Here is a 20900-nt window from a genome sequence, read left to right on the forward strand (position 1 = left end):
AATACAAATTTTTCAAGACAGCAACATTACTTTGGATAAGGAATTTACTGGTTCTTCTCAGGTGGTTTCCTGGTACATGTGGAGTGTCACAGCTCCACAACTTCAGATTCCTTGTCAGGAACCTCCTTTCCCAGAGTTGCCTGAACATCAGGTGCTTTGGTGGGCACTTGCAGTTCTGTATCCTCAACTCTTACAGGAACATCAGACATGTCAGTCCTGGGTTGAGTATCCTCAACAGGAAAAGCAGACCCAGTCATGATCACTGGTGGAACCAAATCTTGATGAGTTGTCTCTTTCTTCCTTAAATGGCCAACGTGTTTACGAATGATCTAGCTTTCCACATCCACATGGTAAGATAGAGGTCCAGTCATCGCACTTATTTCACCTGGTAACCACTTTGGTCCTTCACCAAAATTTTTCACATACTGGCTCTCCCACAGTAAATTTCCTTTTGCAACTATGCCAGTCACGTCTAGTTTTCTGGCTTCCCTGACTCCTTTCCACACACTAAATAAAACCATAATTTACTACAGATTCACAGATACATTTCTACCAGCCAGCTCTGGACAAAAGCGAACAACTCATTTGCGACTATTCGTCTCCAATTTTCTACTAATGGTTCTTCAGTTAACTGCTCAACACGCAATAGGTTTTTACAAAGGTGCATTGTTAGCTTAATAACTCAACCTGAAACCACCCTGCCGCATGGCCAAGACTTGACTTGTTTGAATTCCTTTAATTATGCAGCTTTTGAATTTTATCTTTAGTTACACTTTAACCTCCAAAGAGAACTGGACTCCGGGCAAGCAGCCTAGCTTTGATCTCCATCTCTCTCCAAGGGCAGCATATTCAAGTCATTGGCCAGGCACTGCAGGTGGGCCTGGGAGCAGCTGGGAAATGGTCGTCTGCCTGCGATTGGCCCATGACCGTGACTACATGCTGGCTGGCCATTTAGCGGCTAGCCTACGTGAAAGGTGCACTGAGAAGCTCAGTGCTGCTGGGGGTAAGGGGGCAGCGAGGGCTGGAGGAGTTAAAGTCCAAAAGTCTGCACATGCACAGGGGAACGCACAATGAAAGCTCCCTGAAGGAGGAGAGCTGCCACAGGAAGCTGAACAAGTTTAAAATCAAAAATAAAGATTCTGAAAATGTACAGGACATGTCCCCACATGGGGCTCACTGACGTGATCATAAACATTAGCTGAAAAACGATGACATAATTTTTTATAATGTTGAAGGTAAGGTTGGGCAGGCAGGGAAAAATAGGTTTAAATTAATTGATTAATGGTCTTAATAGACCTCTCAGTTTTTCAGTGGGTGCGCTACTGACTCTTGCGCGTGCCTGTTGACTGAAGTATCGTGCATTATTTTATACCTGATCATGCCTTCCCACGGGATGTAATATCCTGCCCAGGTCTCCAGAGAGAACTCTGTCATTCACCTAGAGAGTGAACCCAGGATATAAAAATACTTTGCTGCATCTTCTGCGGACTCAACCTGCAACCAAGTTCCTAGGACCAAGACCAGGCAATCTGCCAGACAAAGCCATCTGAAAGACCCTTCCTTTGACATTAGTTCTGGACTCTTGACTCATGTAAAACCATAACTCTTATTTTTATCGTGGTCTTTGCCCTGAACCCCTTTCTCTCCCTTATCCCTCTTTTTTACTGTATGAATGCAAAGGGGGATGATATTGCGAAACCCCTTGTATGTGTGCACAAAATAAATCCCCTCTTATTTTGCCCTATATTGAGTTTGCTGTGGGGTTATTAATGGAGGATTGGATAACTCCAAAACTGAAGGAGAAAATACACCACTACCTACAAAATGAGGGGAGAAATCAGGGCTGCTTAAATGAATCCTCCTCCTGTCTGTAACTCATTTCATACATTACACCAGTGACTACACCTCAAAAGTATTCTTATGGCTGTAAAGATTTTAAAACATTCTGCAACAATGAAAGACATTGTATAAATACACATCTTGGGTAAAAAGTGAAAGTCACTGTCGTCCCAGAGGACAATAGGCTGCTCTCTCATTAGACAGATGAATGATGGTGAGCTTAACCTGCGGGTCAGCACACCTCAGGCCAGGGGTGAGGTTGAGAAGGCAGGGCCTTCATGGATGCCTTCATTTTGGGACTTGAACGCACGCTGTTCACATCAAATCAACTATCCAGCCAACTGAGCTAACCAACCCTCATGTGGCTTAGGGTCCGTGTACTGAAGAGAGCAGCACTGCTTAGTGATGAGGAGGTAGGGGCGGGGGTGAATGGAACAAGCAAAACTGGAGAAAATCAGGGGTTCAGGGCAGAACCTTGAGGCAATCATTCCCATAGGGTGTCTAACCAAATGGGATAGTCCCATATATTGCTGATTGTCCCACATCCTGCATGTGTTCTTTCCGGGGTGGTATTTGTGCCATATTTGAGGCTGCGAGTCTGTCTTGACTTTGGAATTTACCCAGCTCAGTGCACCCATTGTCTGCCACAGGGCGGACTCGAAGAGCCTGGAGAGCAGAAAGCCCAATATGGACGTTGGCTGGTGTGAAGTTTTGAATGGAGCTGAGCTAAAGCTGCATGGAGGAGGTACATATAAAAATCATGGACCCTCTGAAAAAGTGACTATAAATGTCAGAGCATCTATCCCACTGCGGAGTGAGAGTAAACTAGATGCTGGCAGGCCCAGAAAGCTGACAAACACAAATTGTATTTTGGTTGTTGTCACTGTTCATGTTAATGAGCAAAGTGTTTGGGTGGGTGGAGGGAGGGAGGGGTTTGGGTTAATGGAGAGAAATACTAGAAGGATTGTCCCTGATGACTTGTGTTTAAGGCAATATATAGAAAATATATTTAAAAGGCTGCTGCGGGAGAGTAGTGTATAGCTCGACCCATCTATTGCAAATTAATATTTTAAACTATCTGGAGGACTGTGTGAATAAAAGACGAGCCGTTATGTGAATGTTATCTTTCTCTCATTCTGGGAGAAGATCTGATGGGACATGGGGGGAGGAGGAGTGACAATGCCCAGACCAGCTTAGGAGCTTTGGTCTTTTCCAAGGATCAGCGCCTTCCTGTGGCTGACACATTAAACAGTACTCTAAAAGGTGATGTGTCCAATTGCCTGTAAAACTGTAACATTTCAAACTGTTGTGGAGATGCAGTGTCATTTGGGAATAATTCTGAACTGAATAAAATCTGCTGATCTCAAGCTGCTCGAATAATATGATTCTCTCCCAGTGTCACTTAGAATCAGAGAGTGAGTACAGTGCAGAACAAGGCCATTCAGCTCATCACGTCTGTGCTGGCTCCCTGAAAGAAAAGTGTCACTGCCCCATGTTTTTCCCATTGTCCTGTATGTTCCCCTTTTCAGATAATAATCTCATTCCTTTTTCAATGCCTTGATTGACCCTGTCTCCCCAACACTCTCTCAGGCAGCGCATTCCAGATCCTCACCATTTACTGTGAATAGTAACTGAGGGTACAGCCTCTCCCGCTGTCTATCAGGGTTCACGTGATGTTCCTGGAGGCTCCAACCAATGATGCCTAAGTATGGGTAATCTGGGTGGTGGGGCTTCCTGACGAGAGTCCTGATTGAGCATGTAGCACCTGAAAAGCTCTCTAATGAAATTCCTGTTTTCTTGTTGAAACAAATCCTGTCCGTCACTTCATTACACTGTGTGAAGAAGCTTCTCCTCATGTCGCCCTTGCTTCTTCTGCCAATCACCTTAAATCTTGTTCTCAACCCTAGTTTCTCCCTATCTATTCTGTCCAGGCCCCTCATGATCTTAAATACCTCTATCAAATCTCTTCTCAACCACTTCTCCAAGGAGAAGAGTTAGTTTAATATCTGTCATTGGGAAAATGTTAGAGTATTATAAAGGGTGTAATAGCAGGGCATTTAGAAATACATATTATAATCAAGCAGAGTTAGCATGACTTCATGAAGGGGAAATCATGCCTGACAAATTTATTAGAGTTCTTTGAGGACTTAACAAACAGGATAGATATAGGGGAAACAGTAGATGTGATATATTTGGATTTCCAAAAGGCGTTCAATAAGGTACTGCACGTAAGGCTACTTAATAAGATAAGAGCCAATGGTGTTGGGGGTGGTATTAGCAAGGATAGAGGATTGTCTAACTAATAGAAGACAGAGGCCAGGATTTTACAGCCCCGCCATGGCGTTTCTCCCCTCAGCAGATCCAGCGAGCTATTTAAATCTCCTCCATTCAGTTTGGTGGGACCATAGTACCCTGCCGGGTGGGGTACACCATAAAATCCTAACTCGAGAGTTGGGATAAAGGGGATGTTTTCAGGATGGCAACCTGCAACTAGTGGAGTGCCACAGGGATCAGTGCTGGGGCCACAATTATTTACAATATATATTAATGATTTGGATGAGGGAAGCGAATGTACTATCACCAACTTTGCGGATGACACAAAAATAGGTGTGAAGACAAGTAGTGAGGATGGGGGAAGAGTTAAGTGAGTGGGCAAAAACTTGGCAGATGCAATATAATGTAGGAAAATGTGAGGTTATGTACTTTGGCAGGAAGAATAGAGGAGCTGAATATTATTTAAATGGAGAAAGACTGCAGAAAGCTGCAGCACAGAGGGATTTGGGGGTCCTCGTGTATGAATTCTAAAAAGCTAACATACAAGTTCAGCAGGTAATAGGGAAGGCAAATGAAATGTAGGCCTTTATTTCAAAGGGAATGGAATTTAAAAATAGAGAAGTTCTTGCTAAAACTACACAAGACACTAGTTAGGTTACACCTAGAATACTGTGAACAGTCTTGCTCCCATTATATAAGGAAAGATTTACTGGCATTGGAGGCAGTCCAGAGAAGGTTCACTAGGTTGATCCCGAGTATGGAGGGATTTTCTTATGAGGAGAGGTTAAGTAGGCTGGGCCTGTACTCATTGAGATTTAGAAGAATGAGAGGTGACCTTATTGAAACATGAGATTCCTAGGGGGCTTGACAGGGAAGATGAAGAGAGCTTGTTTCCCCTTGTGCGAGAGTATGAGACCAGATGGCATAATCTCAGAGTAAGGGGTCATCCATTTAAGACAGAGATGAGGAGGAATTTCTTCTCTGAGGGTAGTGAATCTGTGGAATTCTTTACTGTAGAGGCTGGGTCATTAAGTATATTCAAGGCTGATATAGACAGATTTTTAATCAGTAAGGGAATCGAGGGTTATGGGGAAAAGGCAGGAAAGTGGAGTTGAGGATTATCAGATCAGCCATGATCTCATTGAATGGCAGAGCAGACTCAATAGGCTGAATGGCCTACTTCTGCTCCTACAGTCCCAACTTGTCCAATCTATCTATGTAACTGAAGTTCCTCATCTCTGGAATCTCATCTGCCTCTCCTGTGCCTTCACATCCTTAAGCTCTTGCTTTTGTGCTTTATGCCCCTATTAAAAAGCCCAGGATACTGTCTGCTTTATTAACCATACCCTTACCCTGTTCTCCCACCTTCAATGGCTGGTATACACATATACCCCCAGGTCCCTCTACTTCTCTCTATCACCTCATCAAAAAACTCAAGGAAGTTAGTTAAACATAATTTTCCCTTAACGACTCAAAATAATTGTTAATTAATTTTCTACCTAATTATCATTTGTAGCAGCGTCACCACCACTAGACTTTAACTGCTTTCTTCTCCCTTGACTCCCATCCCGCCACACCCTGCTCCTAGAGCATCCCTCCACACACCCCCACCACCACCCTGCTCTCACAGTGACTAGAGTGCTCCTTCCCCCACCCCAGGGTCAAAGTGTCCCTTATCATATTCCCCAAGAGATGGGCTCTGTGAAGGGACAGTGTGTCTTTTCCAGGAGGCCTAGCTTCAAACTAGGACCTGCCTGAGCAGCACCACGAGAACCAGCTGGTGGCAGTGTTGCTTCACAGTTCAGGTATCACGAGTCGAGGGTCAGCAGCTGGCAGGGTGAACGGAGTTCCAGTGTAATGGGGGGCACAATGCCTGCTCTGGCAGGGTGGACAGAGTTCCAGTGCAATGGGGGCACAGTGCCTGCTCTGGCAGGGTGGACAGAGTTCCAGTGTAATGGGGGCACAGTGCCGGATCTGGCAGTTCATGGGTGTGCAAACAAAGGGAGAAGGCAGCCAGAGTATCAACAGATAAACAGTTCAAACCAGGAACAAGCTCAGATTTCAACAGATCGGGAAATCTAACAAAAACAAATCTAAATCTTTGATTACGGTGATGGGTCACAGAGTGACAGCGATATCCTTCAAATCAGGCAAGAGCAGGGGAGTCTCATGATGGTACAGGCCTCTTCACCCAGTGTCGATCCAGAGTTATTAGGCTGCATTTTGTGCTCCCACCGGGTGCATTTTCGCCCAACCCGCCTCCAAGTCCCAAGTGTGGGGATGGGGGTGCGTAGGCAGCTATCGAAATTGGCAGCCCAAAAGGGATAATCAATGGTCAATTAGGCTTGTTACCAAGGCGACTGACCCTGATAATATGCTGCCCATGCCATGAAGTGTTTGGTGTGGGCAGTGGAGCGGGAGTGGTATTGAGGGGAGGGGAGGTTCAATCTTTGGGGACTGCCTTTGCTGATCGGGGGCGGCCTCCCTATAATGGAACCCAGCCCCTCATTCCCACCCACCCACAGCCTTAATTAGACTGTCCAGCAGCTTCAGTGGACGGCCTTTCTCCCCAGTGAGAGGCGGAAGTCTCACTTGGCCCTCACTTAGCCCTCCCACAGTATTATAGATGTGGGGTGGGTTGGCTCCATGCTAACCTTCTGGAGATGGGTGAGCCATCCACCCACCCATATTATTCAGCCTATAACATCACTATGGAACAGCCCATTGAGTCCATGTTGGCTCTCTGCAGAGCGATAGTCAGTCCCATTCCCCTGCTTGATCCCTGTAACCGTGTAAGTTTATTTGTTTCAGATGCCCATTGAATTTCCTTTTCAACTCATTCATTGTCTCTGCTTCATCTATACTCTGCGCAGCGACATGACCACTTGTTGTGTAAAAAAAAAAAAAGCCCTTCCTCACATTCTCCCTGCATCTCTTGTCCAAAACCTTACATCTGTGTCTCCAATCCTTGCAATCTGTCACTTGATGCTGAAATCAGCACAGTATCAATGCTGCAGCTGTTACAACCAAGCTGAGTTACAGAGTGTGGATGAACAGAAACCTGACTGAGCACCCAGCTGCGAGACTACAAGCCTGTGTCCTCAATCTAATCCTCTGCAGTGGGTGAGATCGGGACAGCATAGTCTAGGCAGGAGAAAAGGCTGAACAGTTTCCACCTTCCCTGTCTCAGACGTGTCCTCAGCATCTCTTGGCAGGACAATGACACAATTCAGAGGTCCTGGAGTCCACTAATTCCATCAGCATACTCATTACTAAACCAATGATTTCGACACTGGCTCAGCCATGTTCATCCATGGATAACAGTCAGATACCCAAAGAACTTCTGTACAGTGAGCTGACTACTGGGTCACAACCTCCTGGCTGCCTATATGTCCACTACAAGGACACCTGGCAGTGAGATATGAAGATGGCGGATATTGACACCTGACAACTGGGCGACAGCAGCTGACGACCATGACCTCTGGAGGCTGCCTGGAAAGACATTGCAAGAGATGAGCAGAATTGAAAATCTCAGCTGGCTGAGATGAGGACCCAGGGAAAATAGAGGCCGGAGAAACGTGCACCATTTCTGGCCATTGACTTCCTCTGCAGCAAAGGCAGCAGAGACTGCCGAGCTAGAATGGGGATCCTGAGTCATACTGGGTGATGCTGAAGACAGAGTTGACCACCACGGTGTAAACCTGTGTCTTAGAGTCATAGAGGTCTACAACACAGAAAAAGGCCCTTTGGCTCATTGAGTCTGCGCTGGTGAAACAAGTATCTAACTATTCTAATCCCATTTTCCAGCACTAGATCCATAGCCTTGTATGCCATGGCATCGCAAGAGCACATCCAAATACTTCTTAAATGTTATGAGGGTTTCTGCCTCAACCACCCTTTCAGATAGTGAGTTCCAGATTCCCACCACCCTCTGGGTGAAAAAATTCTTCCTCACATCCCCTCCTGCGCCTTACCTTAAATCTATGCCCCTTGGTTATTGATCCTTCCATCAAGGGGAAAAGTTCCCTCCTGTCTACCCTATTTATGCCCCTCTTAATTTTATACACCTCAATCATGTCCCCCCTCAATCTCCTCTGCTCCAGGGAAAGTAACCCCAGTCAATCCAATCTCTCCACATAACTAAAAATCTCTAGCCCAGGCAACATCATCATCCTCTGCGCTCTCTCCAGTGCAATCACATCCTTCCTATAATGCGGATTCCAGAACTGCACACAATATTCTAGCTGTGGCCTAGCAGTGTTTTATGTTTTATACAGTTCCAGCATAACCTCCCTGCTCTTATATTCTATGCCTCAGCTAATAAATGCAAGTATCCCAATGTCTTCTTAACCACCTTATCTACCTGTCCTGCTACCTTAAGGGACGGTGGACATGTACACCAAGGTTCCTCTGACCTTCGGTACTTCCCAGGGCCTATCACTCATTGTGTATTCCCGTGCCTTCTTTGTCCTGCCCAAGTGCATCACCTCACATTTATTCGGATTAAATTCCATTTGCCGCTGCTCAGCCCAGCTGACCAGCCCGTCTATATCTTCCTGTAATCTAAGGCTATCCTCTTCACTGTTTGCCACCCCACCAATTTTCGTGTCATTTGCGAACTTACTGATCAATCCTCCTACATTCAAGTCTAAATCGTTTATATATACCACAAACAGCAAGGGACTAACACCAATCCCTGTGGAACCCCACTGGATACCGGCATCCAGTCACAAAAACACCCCTTGACCATCACCCTCTGCTTCCTGCCACTCAGCCAATGTCTTAGGAGACAGAATGCTGCAAAGGACTCCTTGTACCTTCAGCTAATGGGAATAGCTTTCCTTTATCTACCTTATCTCGGCCTATCATAGTCTTGTACAGTTCCATCGAATGTCCCCTCAATTGTTAATGATATAAATCAAGGCTGTATGTATACAAGTAGGGGCACTCATGGATAATTGCTGACTCTGTTAGGAAGAGTCACTGCGCGAAGCCGATGATTTCATTCAATAAGGCTCCTTCAATAAGGCTCCTTCAAAGTTTTGATTTTTGTTACAGTGCCCTTTAAGGAGCTGTTAATTAGTTAATTTGATTGTTAGCTGTTGTTTATACGCTTTTCAGTACACCAATAAAATAAAGAGTCACTTATTGGCAATTATGGGAGGGATAGACTTAGGAGCTTTATATTTGTAATATTTCACTATGTGAATAAATCTAAAAATGAGGAAAGATTGACTTCTCTCCTCTTTACAAATGGGCTGGAAGAAGTTTAAGATGAGAGCAGAGAGTGGTTGCTGAAAGATAAAGGTGGGAAGTAAGATTTTTTTAAGACAGAAGACCACAATGTTAGTCTTTTTGTGAAGAATGATCAAAAGCAAGTGTAAGTGGTCTGGGTAGGATTACCTGCCAATGTTCTCAGTCTGAACCTTATCCTGAACCAGTGGCGGTGGGGACCTGGGTTAGATCTTTACCAAAGAGGAAATAAGATATGACCTTGGCTTTGTCCAAACAAAAGTTAACTCAGAAGTATTTTGTGTGCAGAATGCCTGTCATTTGGATACCGAGGAAGGTTTGGATTAAATTTACTGGAAAGATGATTTATGGGATGCCATGGTTAGACTGATAGATTTTGAAAGATGGACAGTCATTCCATGGAGGAATATATTGTGGGCTTTAACAGACTTAAAGATCACAGAAATTAAATTTGGAGATTCTTGTTCAGTGTTTGCATTTAAATTACTGGATAGTGCTAAGGTGTCGCACATGTACAGGCTCCTCAACTTAACTGGGGTTCAGTTCTCGGGGAAAGGCTCCCTTTTGGATCAGGCATTTGCTGTCTTGGAAAGCTTCCTGGGGAAGCAGTTATTTCCAGTGGCCTTGACAGCACAAGGGGGACATTCCATGGTGTCACATAGTGTGGAGGGCCCAAATATTGAGGAATTTCAAGATTGTCCAGATACTGGACACTGGTGGCAGTACAAAAGAGTTACGTACAGAAGGAATGAGGGTGAAAGCACATTTTGTAGATTAGGACACTGCAGCATATAATAGGATTAGAGCATTAACAGTATGTGAATGAACCCTGAAATAGCAGTCTAACAGACTTTGCCAGTGTGACTCAAAATATTATGTGATGAACTGCCCAAAGTGAAATAGTGGAGTTCTCAAAGTGATGCAAACCAAACTGCCACAAAGGCCAGAAAAGAAATGAAACCAGGCAGACCAAACAGCATTAACCTAGGCACTGGAAACAACAATGGCAAAACCAGCCCTGTTGACCCTGCAAAGTCCTCCATACTAACATCTAGGGGCTGGTGCCAAAATTGGGAAAGCTGTCTCACAGACTAGTCAAGCAACAACCTGACATAGCTATCTTCACGGAATCATACCTTACAGATAATGTCCTAGACATCACCATCCCTGAGTATGTCCTGTCCCGCTGACAGGACAGGCCCAGCAGAGGTGGCAGCACAGTGGGATACAGTTGGGAGGGAGTTGCCCTGGAAGACTTCAAAATTCACTCCAGACCCCTTGAGGTCTCATGACATCAGGTCAAACATAGTCCTTCATGTTGAACACCAGTTGAAAGAAGCATTGAATATGGCAAGGGTACAAAGTGTACTCTGTGTGGGGGACTTCAATATGCATCTCAGTGATGCTCAGGCCCGGATTCTGCCTGGATCACTCAGCTCCTGACCTCATTACAGACTTGGTTCAAACATGGATAAAAGAGCTGAACTCCAGAGGTGAGGTGAGAGTGACTGCCCTTGACATCAAGGCTGCATTTGAGTGAGTGTGGCATCAAGGATCCCTAGCAAAACTGCAGTCAAAGGGAATCAGGTGAAAACTCTCCACTGGTTGAAGTCATACTTAGTACAAAGGAAGATGGCTGTGGGTGTTGGAGGTCAGTCATCTCAGCTCCAGGACATCACTGCAGGAGTTCCTCAGGGTAGTGTCCTAGGCCTAATTATCTTCAGCTGCTTCATCAATGACCTTCCTTCCATCATAAGGTCAGAAGTGGGGATGTTCGCTAATGATTGCACAATGTTCAGCACCATTCATGACTCAGACACTGAAGCAGTCCATGTCCAAATGCAGCAAGACCTGGACAGTATCCAGGATTGGGCTGACAAGTGGCAAGTAACATTTGCACCACACAAGTGTCAGGCAATGACCATCTCCAACAAGAGAGAATCTAACCATTGACCCTTGACATTCAATAGCATTACCATCACTAAATCCCCCACTATTAACACCCTTGGGGTTACCATTGACCAGAAACTGAATTAGATTAGCCATATAAATACTATGGCTACAAAAGCAGGTCAGAGGCTAGGAATCCTGTGGCGAATAACTCACCTCGTGACTCCTCAAAACCTGTCCACCATCTTCAAGGCACAAGTCAATAGTGTGATGGAATACTCTCCACTTGCCTGGATGAGTATAGCTCCCATAACACAAGAAAATTGACACCATCCAGGAGAAAACAGCCTGCTTGATTGTCACCACATCCACAAACATATGTAAAAAAGCAAGAGGGTAGGCCCACTCGGGGACAGAGGTGGGAATCTGTGTGTGGAGCCAGAAGAAATGGGAGAGATACTAAATGAGTACTTCTCATCAGTATTCACCAAAGAGAAGGACTTAGCAGTTGATTTGTCTAGGGAAGAGTGTGTAGATAGCCTGGATCATGTTGAGATCAAAAAAGAGGAGGTGTTAGGTGTCTTGAAGAATATTAAGGTGGATAAGTCCCCAGGGCCAGATGAGATCTACCCCAGAGTACTGAGGGAGGCAAGGGAGGAGATTGCTGGGGCCTTGACAGAAATCTTTGTATCCTCACTGGCTATGGGTGAGGTCCCAGAGGACTGCAGAATGGCCAATGTTGCTGCATTGTTTAAGAAGGGTAGCAAGGATAATCCAGGAAATTGCAGGCTGGTGAGCCTTATGTCAGTGGTAGGGAAATTATTGGAGAAGATTCTTCATGACAGGATTTACTACCATTTGGAAGTAATTGGGGATATTTGTGAGAGGCAGCATGGTTTTGTGAAGGGGAGGTCGTGTCTCACTAACTTGATTGAGTTTTTCGAGGAAGTGACAAAGATGATCGATGATGGCAGGCAGTGGATGTTATATACATGGATTTCAGTAAGGCTTTTGACAAGGTCCCTCATGGCAGACTGGTACAGAAGGTAAATTCGCACGGGATCAGAGGTGAGCTGGCAAGATGGATACAGAATTGGCTTGGTCATAGAAGACAGAGGGTAGCAGTGGAAGGTGCTTTTCTGAATGGAGAGCTGTGACTATGGGGTGTTCTGCAGGGATCAGTGCTGGGACCTTTGCTGTTTGTAGTATACATAAATGATTTGGAGGAAAATGTAACTGGTCTAATTAGTAAGTTTGCAGATGACACTAAGGTTGGAGGAGTTGCAGATAGTGAAGAGGATTGTCAAAGGATACAACGGGATATAGATCAGTTGGACACTTGGGTGGAGAAATGGCAGATGGAGCTTAATCTGGACAAATGCGAGATAATGATTTTGGAAGGTCTAATAAAGGTAGGAATTACATAGTAAATGGCAGAACCCTTAAGTGCATTGACGGGCAGAGGGATCTGGGTGTACAGGTCCACAGGTCACTGAAAGTGGCAACGCAGGTGGATAAGGTAGTCAGGAAGGCAAATGGCATGCTTACCTTCATCGGCAGGGGTATTGAGTATAAAAGCTGGGAAGTCATGCTGCAGCTGTGTAGAACCATAAGCCACACTTGGAATATTGTGTGCAATTCTGGTCGCCACATTACCAGAAGAATCTGGAGGCGTTGGAGACAGTGCAGAGGAGGTTTACCAGGATTCTGCCTGGTCTGGAGGTCATTAGCTATGAGGAGAGGTTGGAGAAACTCAGATTGTTCTCACTAGAGCAACAGAGATTGAGGGGCGACTTGATAGAAGTTTACAAAATTGTGTGTGGCATGGACAGAGTAAATAGTCAGGAGCTTTTTTCCAGGGTGGAAGAGTCAATTACTAGGGGACATGGATTTAAAGTGAGAGGAGAAAACTTTAGAGGAGATGTGCAGGGCAAGTTTTGTATGCAGGGGGTAGTGAGTGTCTGGAATTCGCTGCCAGAGGAGGTGGTAGAAGCAGGTATGATAGTGGTGTTTAAGAGGCAGCTTGACAAATACATGAATAGGATGGGAATAGAGGGATATGGACTCTGGAAGTGCAAAATGTTTTAGTTTGACAGGTAATATGAGCGGCGCAGGCTTGGAGGGCCGAAGGGCCTGTTCCTGTGCTGTACTTTTCTTTGTTCTTGTTCTATTCACTCCCTCCACCACCGACGCACAATGTGACCATCTACAAGATGCACTGCAGTAACTCAACCGTGAGCTTTATCATCTAGAAGGACAAGGGCAGCAGATAAATAGGGACACCACCACCTGGAAGTTCCCTCTAAGTCACTCACCATCCTGACTTGGAAATTTATCGCTGATCCTTCACTGTTATTGGGTGAAAATCCTGGAACTCCTTTCCTAATAGCACTGTGGGTGTACTTACACCACATTGACTGCAGCTTCTCAAGTGCAAGTAGGGATGGGCAATAAATGCTGGCCTGGCTAGAGACTCTCGCATCCCATAACAGAATACATGAAAAACCTGAAACCCTGAGTTTCCCTGCTGCATATAAAGTTTCCCTATGCTGTGCCTATCTCCTCTCATTCTTCCTGACAGAATATAATCCAATGGCTACTTGTTTCTCCTCAAATCCCTTTACAGTCCTCTTCAAAATTTAACGCACTCCCTATAATCTAGAAATATTGACTGTGTCCCTTTTAACCAGAAGCTAACCATTGTCACACAGAGATGAACAATACAGTTATTTTAAAATAAATAGGAACAGGAGTAGGCCATTCAGCCCATCAAACATCCACCAGGCAATAAGTTCATGGCTGATTTGACGTGGCCTTGACTCCGCTTTCCTGCCTTTCCCCATAACATTTGCCTGCCTGTAGATGAAGAATCTGTCTAACTCAGCCTGGAATGTGATCAGTGAGCCAGCGTCCAGAGCCCTGTGGGGGAGAGAATTCCAAAGACTAAGACCTTTTGAGAAGAGATTCCTCCTCATCTTACAGCAGAGAAGGAGGCCATTCAGCCCATTATGTCCAGGCAGGATCTCTGTAGAGCAATCCAAATAGTCCCATCCCCCGCTCCAATCCGATAGCTTTAACACTGAACCTGTAAATCCTTAAAAGACCCTCTGCCATTTACTCAGTGGGGTATTCACGCCTCCGTGCTGTACCTTTAATGTTATCAACAAGCCCCCTCCCAGATACACTCCCCAATCGGAACAGCCACTCTGGCCCCTCCCAAAACCCCTTCCAGATGCCCATCCCTGTATGCCCTCTGAATAGCAATTCTGACTAGCCCCCCCTCCCAATACCCGCTCCCAATACCTCTCCACTCCAGCTAGCTCTTATCCCTCCCCTCCTGACACCTAAACTCCTCCTCCTGCCATCCCACCCCCATACTCCCACTATTGTACCACTGGGGCGAGGGTCTGACTCCAGGGGGTAGGGGCTGACCATTTGGGGAAAGTGGGGAGGTTCTGACCCGGGTTTGGGGCCTGACCCTGTCGGGCAGGTGTTGCCCCTGGGGGGGGGGGGGGGGGGGGGGGGGGGGGGGGGGGGGGGGGGGGGGGGGGGGAGGGGCTGGCCCTGAGGTTTGACAGTTTCTCTTTGAGCATCATTATGGAATGGTTATCATATTCTATATCCTCCCATATACCATATCCCAGCGAACTCCAGTGATGCTGCATTTCACCCCGCACCCCCATCACCCCACCCCCCCCTCACCTCACTTACCGTCACCCTGCTCCCAATCCCTCCCCCCACCCCTTCTCCCCCACCCTCTCTCTTCCCCTCTCCCCGTCTATCTCTCCTCTTTCTCTCCTGCTTCCCTCCACCTTCAGTCCTGTCTCCTCCCCTTATTCTTTCCCCCCTCCCTCCTCCCTCCTTCCACTTCCCGCTCCCTCCCCTCTCACTCCCCTCCTCACCACCTCCTCTCTGCTTTTGCTTTCATTCTCTTCCCTCCTATTCACCCTCTTCCTCTCACTTTTATTCCCTCCTTGCTCTCCTATCCCTCCCTTCCTTTCCCCTCACCCTCTCATTCCCCCTGACCACAGGATGATACCTCGACTCCACGTGTCCAGATATGAAGAGAGATTTTACAAGCTCGGCTTGTCTTCTCTGGAATTTAGAACTTCCAGGGTGATTTGATCAAAGTTTTGAAGGAATTCAGGGAACTGTTAGGGTCGCTCGACAGAAAGCATTTCCACTGATTGCGGAGCCTAGGACGAGAGGACACAGTGTAAGAATTAGTTAAACCCTTCAGAAGTGAGATTTGGAAACAACCCCACACAAAAAGGGTGATAGAAGTTTGGAAACTCTCCTGCAAAAAGCTACCGATGCGAGATCATTGGTAAATGTTAAATCTGAGATTGGTAGACTCTGTTGAGCTGATGCATTAAGGGATCTGGGGCAGTGGGGCATTTATGGATTTAGATCACAGATTCTCCAGGATCTCATTGAATGGTGGAACAGACATGAGGAGCTGAATGGCCTCCTCCTGTTTCTAAGATTTCGCCCCCCTGTCCTCTCCCCACCACTCTCCCCTATCCTCTGCACCACCCCCGCTCCCCGCCACTCTTCCCATACCCTCTGCCCCTCCCTCTCTCCGTCGTTCTCCCCCTCCCCATCACCCTCCCCTATCCTCTGTTCCTCCCTCATGCTGCCTCTGCCCGCTGCTCTCCCTTCTCCTCAGCTCCAACCAAAGAATCAGCCTCATTAATTCTGCGTGTTGGTCAGTCTCAGATCAGCTCATTTCACAAATAAAATACTGGGAGCTGAGCTAGCTGTCTGCGTGTATCAAAAGCCATATTGGGCTGTTTGCCAGTCAGTGTGTTTTTAAAATTTATTTATGGGCATCACTGGCTGGGCCAGCATTTATCGCCCTTCCCTAGTTACCCTTGAGAAGGTGGTGGTGAGCTGCCTTCTTGAACTGCTGCAGTCCATGTGATGTGGGTACATCCACAGTGCTGATAGGGAGGGAGTTCCAGGATTTTGACTCAGCGACAGTGAAGAATCCGTAAAATATCCCCAAGTCAGTCCATGTCATTGTGTCAGTCAGTGTGTTTAATCAGTGTATCGATGTGTCAAATAGAACAACAGTCAGTTACCCCCAGCTTCCTGCTCTTCATCCTCACGTATCCCTGTTTCACAATGTCATTGAAATTTGAAGCCATTCTATTGGAGAATCTCCCAGCCTATCAGCTCCGATGTTGCTGCCTGTTTTCCTCGTCCTTTCTTTCCACGAACCCTGTCCTTGAACTTTTTACCACCTCTCCATAGCGACTGTGTGTTTGCTGGTCAACAAAACAAGGCAAAATATGTCATAATTCCCTACTCCACTTCTGATGACAGAGAGAGAGCGAGAGAGAGATGGTGATGGAAAAGGAGAACAAGAGACAAAGAGAGGCAGTGAGGTAGAAAGATGAGGAGGAAGTAGGAGAGAGAGAGTGGGAGAGAAAGAGATCGAGAAACTGTGTGAAACAGACAAGTTAGAGAATAGTGCTTCGTAAACTGAGCGCTAAAAACAGGAATTTGGTACATGTTGGAACCTTCAGCCCCTTCGTTAACCCAGAGTCCGAGCTGCAGACATTATGGGAAATCAGGGAGGGGCAGGGTCACTTGGACACTTGGCTTCAGGAGACAGACACACCTCTTAGCTTAAGTAGAATTTTAAAGCTGGTCAATGGTTAGGGACAGCAGAGTGTGACTGAGTTATGCAGCTATGTAGTGATACAGGAATACAGTGCTTCACTTTGACCAACAGGTATGAGGGAGCTGCTACCAGAGTGGGTCAGAGCAAGGTCCACAGGGTGGATGGACAAACTGACCATAGCACCATTGTACAGGAAGTCATTCCAGTGGAAGAAGTGAGAAGAAACATGAAAGCGATAGACAACGGCATAGTCAAGGGGACGAATAGTGTTCTGTGCAGTTCTGAAGGTTGTGTTGCCTGCCCGGGGCCTGGGTTAAAGACATTTCCTCATAGCTGGAGCCAAACCCGGAGCAGGAGGGGGAGGATCCAGTTACCATGGTGAACCTAGGAACCAATGAAGAGTTAGGGTCTAAATTAAAAAGGTAGAACCTCAAAGGTAGATCTATGGATTGTTGCGTAGGCAATGCGCTAAATGGCAGAGAGTAAAGCAGATCAGATAATTAAACATGGTTTAAAGAGGGGTGTGGCAAGAAGGGGCACTGGCACCAGCACTGGTGACAGAGGGAACTGTTCTTTTGGGATGGTCTCCACTTAAACTGGACTGGGATCAGTGTCTTGGTAAATTGTATAACTAGGGCTGTGGCTCGGGGTTTCAACTAAAGGAATGGGTAAGCAGTCAGGTAAAAGGAGATTTAGAAATCTTAAGAGAAAAGTTGAAACAATAAAGTGTAGCAATTGGGAGAAGAGTGGGCAGGAAGTGATTGAGTTTAACAGTAGTAGTGCATTAGCAACTAAAATCCATAAGGTCACATCGTTTTCTAGGGAAGTTAAGGATAGTATTAGATTATAACATTGCAAAGATTGGTAGGCTGAGGATTGAGAGGTTTTAGATACCAGCAAAGGGTCACTTAAAAAGTTGGTACAAAGGGAATAAAAAGAATATGAAAGTAAACTAGCTAGAAATATAAAAAGAGATAAGAGCTTTTGTTAGGATATAAAAAGGAAGAGAATAGCTAAATGTTTCTCCATTTGGGACAGAGACAGGGAAATTATCATGGGGAATGAGGAAGTAGCAGAAATGTTGAACAAATATCTTGTGTCAGTCCTCACATAAAGACACAAATTACACACCAGAAAAAGAGGGGAACCAAATGGCAAATTAGAGTGAGCTTCAGGCAATTAATATCAACAACGAAAAATTATTGGGGAAATTTAAGTGAATCAAATCCAATAAATCACTGTGATCTGATGGCCTAGACCTGAGGGTTCTAAAAGCGGTAGCTGCAGAGAGAATGGGTGCACTGGCTCTGTTACTAAAATCCTTTTAGATTAGAATGTGGTTCAAGCAGAGGTTATAAAGAGGTATAGACAGGTGAAGTGAATGGGTAATAAGATGGTATATGGAGTATAATGTCAGCAAATGTAAGGGTTTTCACTCTGGTCATAGGAATAGGAAAGCAGAATATTTTTTAAAAGGTGTGAAACTTGTAAATATTGATGTTCAGAGACTTGGGTGTGCTTGTACCAGAAACACAGAAAGTTAGCATGCAGATGTAGCAAGTGATTAGGAAGGCAAATATCATGTTGGCCTTTAGTGCAAGGGGATTGGAGTGCGGGAATAATGAAGTCTTGCTCCAATTGTACAGGTTTTTGGTGAGACTACACCTGGAATACTGTGTGCAGTTTTGAGTCCATATTTAAGGAAGGATATACTTGCATTGGAGGCGGTACAGAGAAGGTTCACTAGATTGGTCCTTGGGATGAGGGGTTGAGGGGGTTGTCCTACGATGAGAGGCTGGGTAAATTGGGTTTATATTCTCTGGAGTTTAGAAGCATGAGAGGTGATCTTGTTGAAACGTGTAAAATTCTGAAGGGGTTTGATAGGGGAGACATTGAAAGGCTGTTTTCACTGGTTGGGGAATCTAGATCATGGGGGCACAGTCTCAGGATAAAGGCCGATCATTTAGTTCTGCTATATAGAGAAAGTACTTCACTCAGAGGGTTGAGGATGCTCCATCATTGAATATATTTAAGGCTGTTTTGGACAGGTTTAAGGTGTCGGGAATTAAGGGATATGTGGAACAAGCAGGAAAGTGGATTACAACGGATATAGAGCACATTATATAAAATATATATACAGATACAGCCATCGGCCCAGCCAGTCCATGTTGGCGTTTATGTTCCACTCAAGCCTCCTCCCATCTTTTCTCACCTAAATCTATCATTGTACCCCTATTCCCTTCTCCCTCATATACTTGTCTAACTTCCCCTTAAATGTATCAATATGATTCACCTCACCCACTCGCTGTAGTAGTGAGTTCCACATTCTCCACACTCTCTGGGTGAAGAAGTTTCTCCTGAATTCCCAATTGGATTTCTTGGTAACTATCTTATATTAATGGTATCATGTTCTGCTCTTTGCCACAAGAGGAATATTCACTCAAAATTCACTATCAAAATCTCTATAATTTTAAACAGGCATAGGCTCAAAGGACTGGATGGCCCCCTTCTGTTCCATAAATGAGTCTATTAGATCATCCCTCAGCCTACTGTTTCCAAGAGACAAGAAAATCAGCCTGTCAATCCATTCCTGATATGTATTCCTGCCCATTTCTGGGATCATCCTTGTAAATGTTCTCTGAATCCTCTCCAGTGCCTCTATATCTTTTTAATAATACACTGGCCAGAACTGGACAGTGTACCGTGTGCATAACCAAGGTTCAAAACAGGTTTAACATAACTGACATGCTTTTCAATTCTATCCCTTGGAAAATAAAGTCATGTAGGTTGCCTTTTTTTATGACCTTGTTAACTTGTGACACAACTTTTAGTCATTGGTGTATTTGTACTCTGACACCTCTCTGTTCCTCGACCCCACCCAGACTCAAAGCAGAGTCAGGCAGGATTGTATTGAATGGCAGAGCAGGCTGGAGGGGCTGTATTCTGCTCCTTTTTCTTGTGTTCTTCTGTTTTGACAAAGAGAAAGAAACAAAGAGACAGGCTGAGAGAGAGAGATAGAGAATGAGAGATAGAGAACAAGAGGGAGAGGTAGAGAGAGAAAATCAGATGCAGAATTAAAGAGGGAGGGATATTACATTTGCATTGATTCTGATTCATGTAAAAACAAATGTTGCAATGAGTGAAATCTTGTCTGATAATTTCTTCAGCTGGGAGTCATTCAGTAAATTAATTATTTTGGTTGCGTCCCCCACGGGGACCGTGACAAATTTGGGGGCTTGAATCCAGGATGATCCAACCCAGAGACTGAAACAGGTTCACTGGAACTTTCCAGCATTTCAACAAAGAATATTTCACATTTGCTTTTGATACATTGTATTGGTAAATTAACAGGAGAACCTTTGAGGCTCAAGTTCTCATTGAAAGGAGGGATCTGGCTGTCAGAGTTAAAACAGTTGAGAAAAGCTGATTTACAGGCTATTGCAGAGTACGCAGGTATTAACATAAAATAAGAGTGGAAAGGAATGGGATCCTTGAAGTATTGTTGAGGCTTCTGGGGCTCGAGGATGAAAGGACCGATTTCTGCCAGTGATCCAGTACAAAAGGCCAGAAATAAAAAAAATAAATGGAACAAAGAAGGATTAGCTGAGAAAGAGAGAAATCAACAAGAGAGGAAAGAGATAAGGGGAGAGAGAAAACTGGAATGCAGCATGTGTTCTGATTACAGGCACATGAGTTGATGAGGAGTGAGCCTGAATCAGAGAGTACGACCCTTAATTTTGATTTAGTGAATAATTTTCACTTGGTTCCTAACTTTAGTGAAGAAAGAGTGGAGGTGTACTCTGTCCTTCCAGAAAATTGCCACAATTCTGAATTGGCTGAATAAACAGTGGGCTATTATCCTGCAAAGTGTTTTGGAACAGAAGGAGTTGGAGGTGTACTCAGTCCCGAAGACGGCTCCGTGCTGGGGGCCGGTCCCCAAGGCGGCTCCGTGCTGGGGGCCGGTCCCCAGGGCGGCTCCGTGCTGGGGGCCGGTCCCCCGGGCGGCTCCGTGCTG

At 45.4% G+C, this 20900-nt stretch overlaps 1 protein-coding gene across 1 annotated transcript in view; it reads right to left on the reverse strand.

Moving 5' to 3' along the window:
• Nucleotides 1-16406, reverse strand: part of LOC121280021 (docking protein 4-like) — a 117612-nt gene extending 101206 nt beyond the window's left edge. Inside the window, exon 1 of the mRNA XM_041191650.1 lies at nucleotides 16341-16406. Within this exon, the coding sequence (XP_041047584.1) occupies nucleotides 16341-16406 (66 nt within the window). The remainder of the gene's footprint in view (nucleotides 1-16340) is intronic.
• Between the last annotated feature and the right edge of the window lie 4494 nt (nucleotides 16407-20900).

This window comes from Carcharodon carcharias, chromosome 7 (assembly GCF_017639515.1).
Source record: "Carcharodon carcharias isolate sCarCar2 chromosome 7, sCarCar2.pri, whole genome shotgun sequence".
Lineage (NCBI taxonomy): Eukaryota > Metazoa > Chordata > Chondrichthyes > Lamniformes > Lamnidae > Carcharodon > Carcharodon carcharias.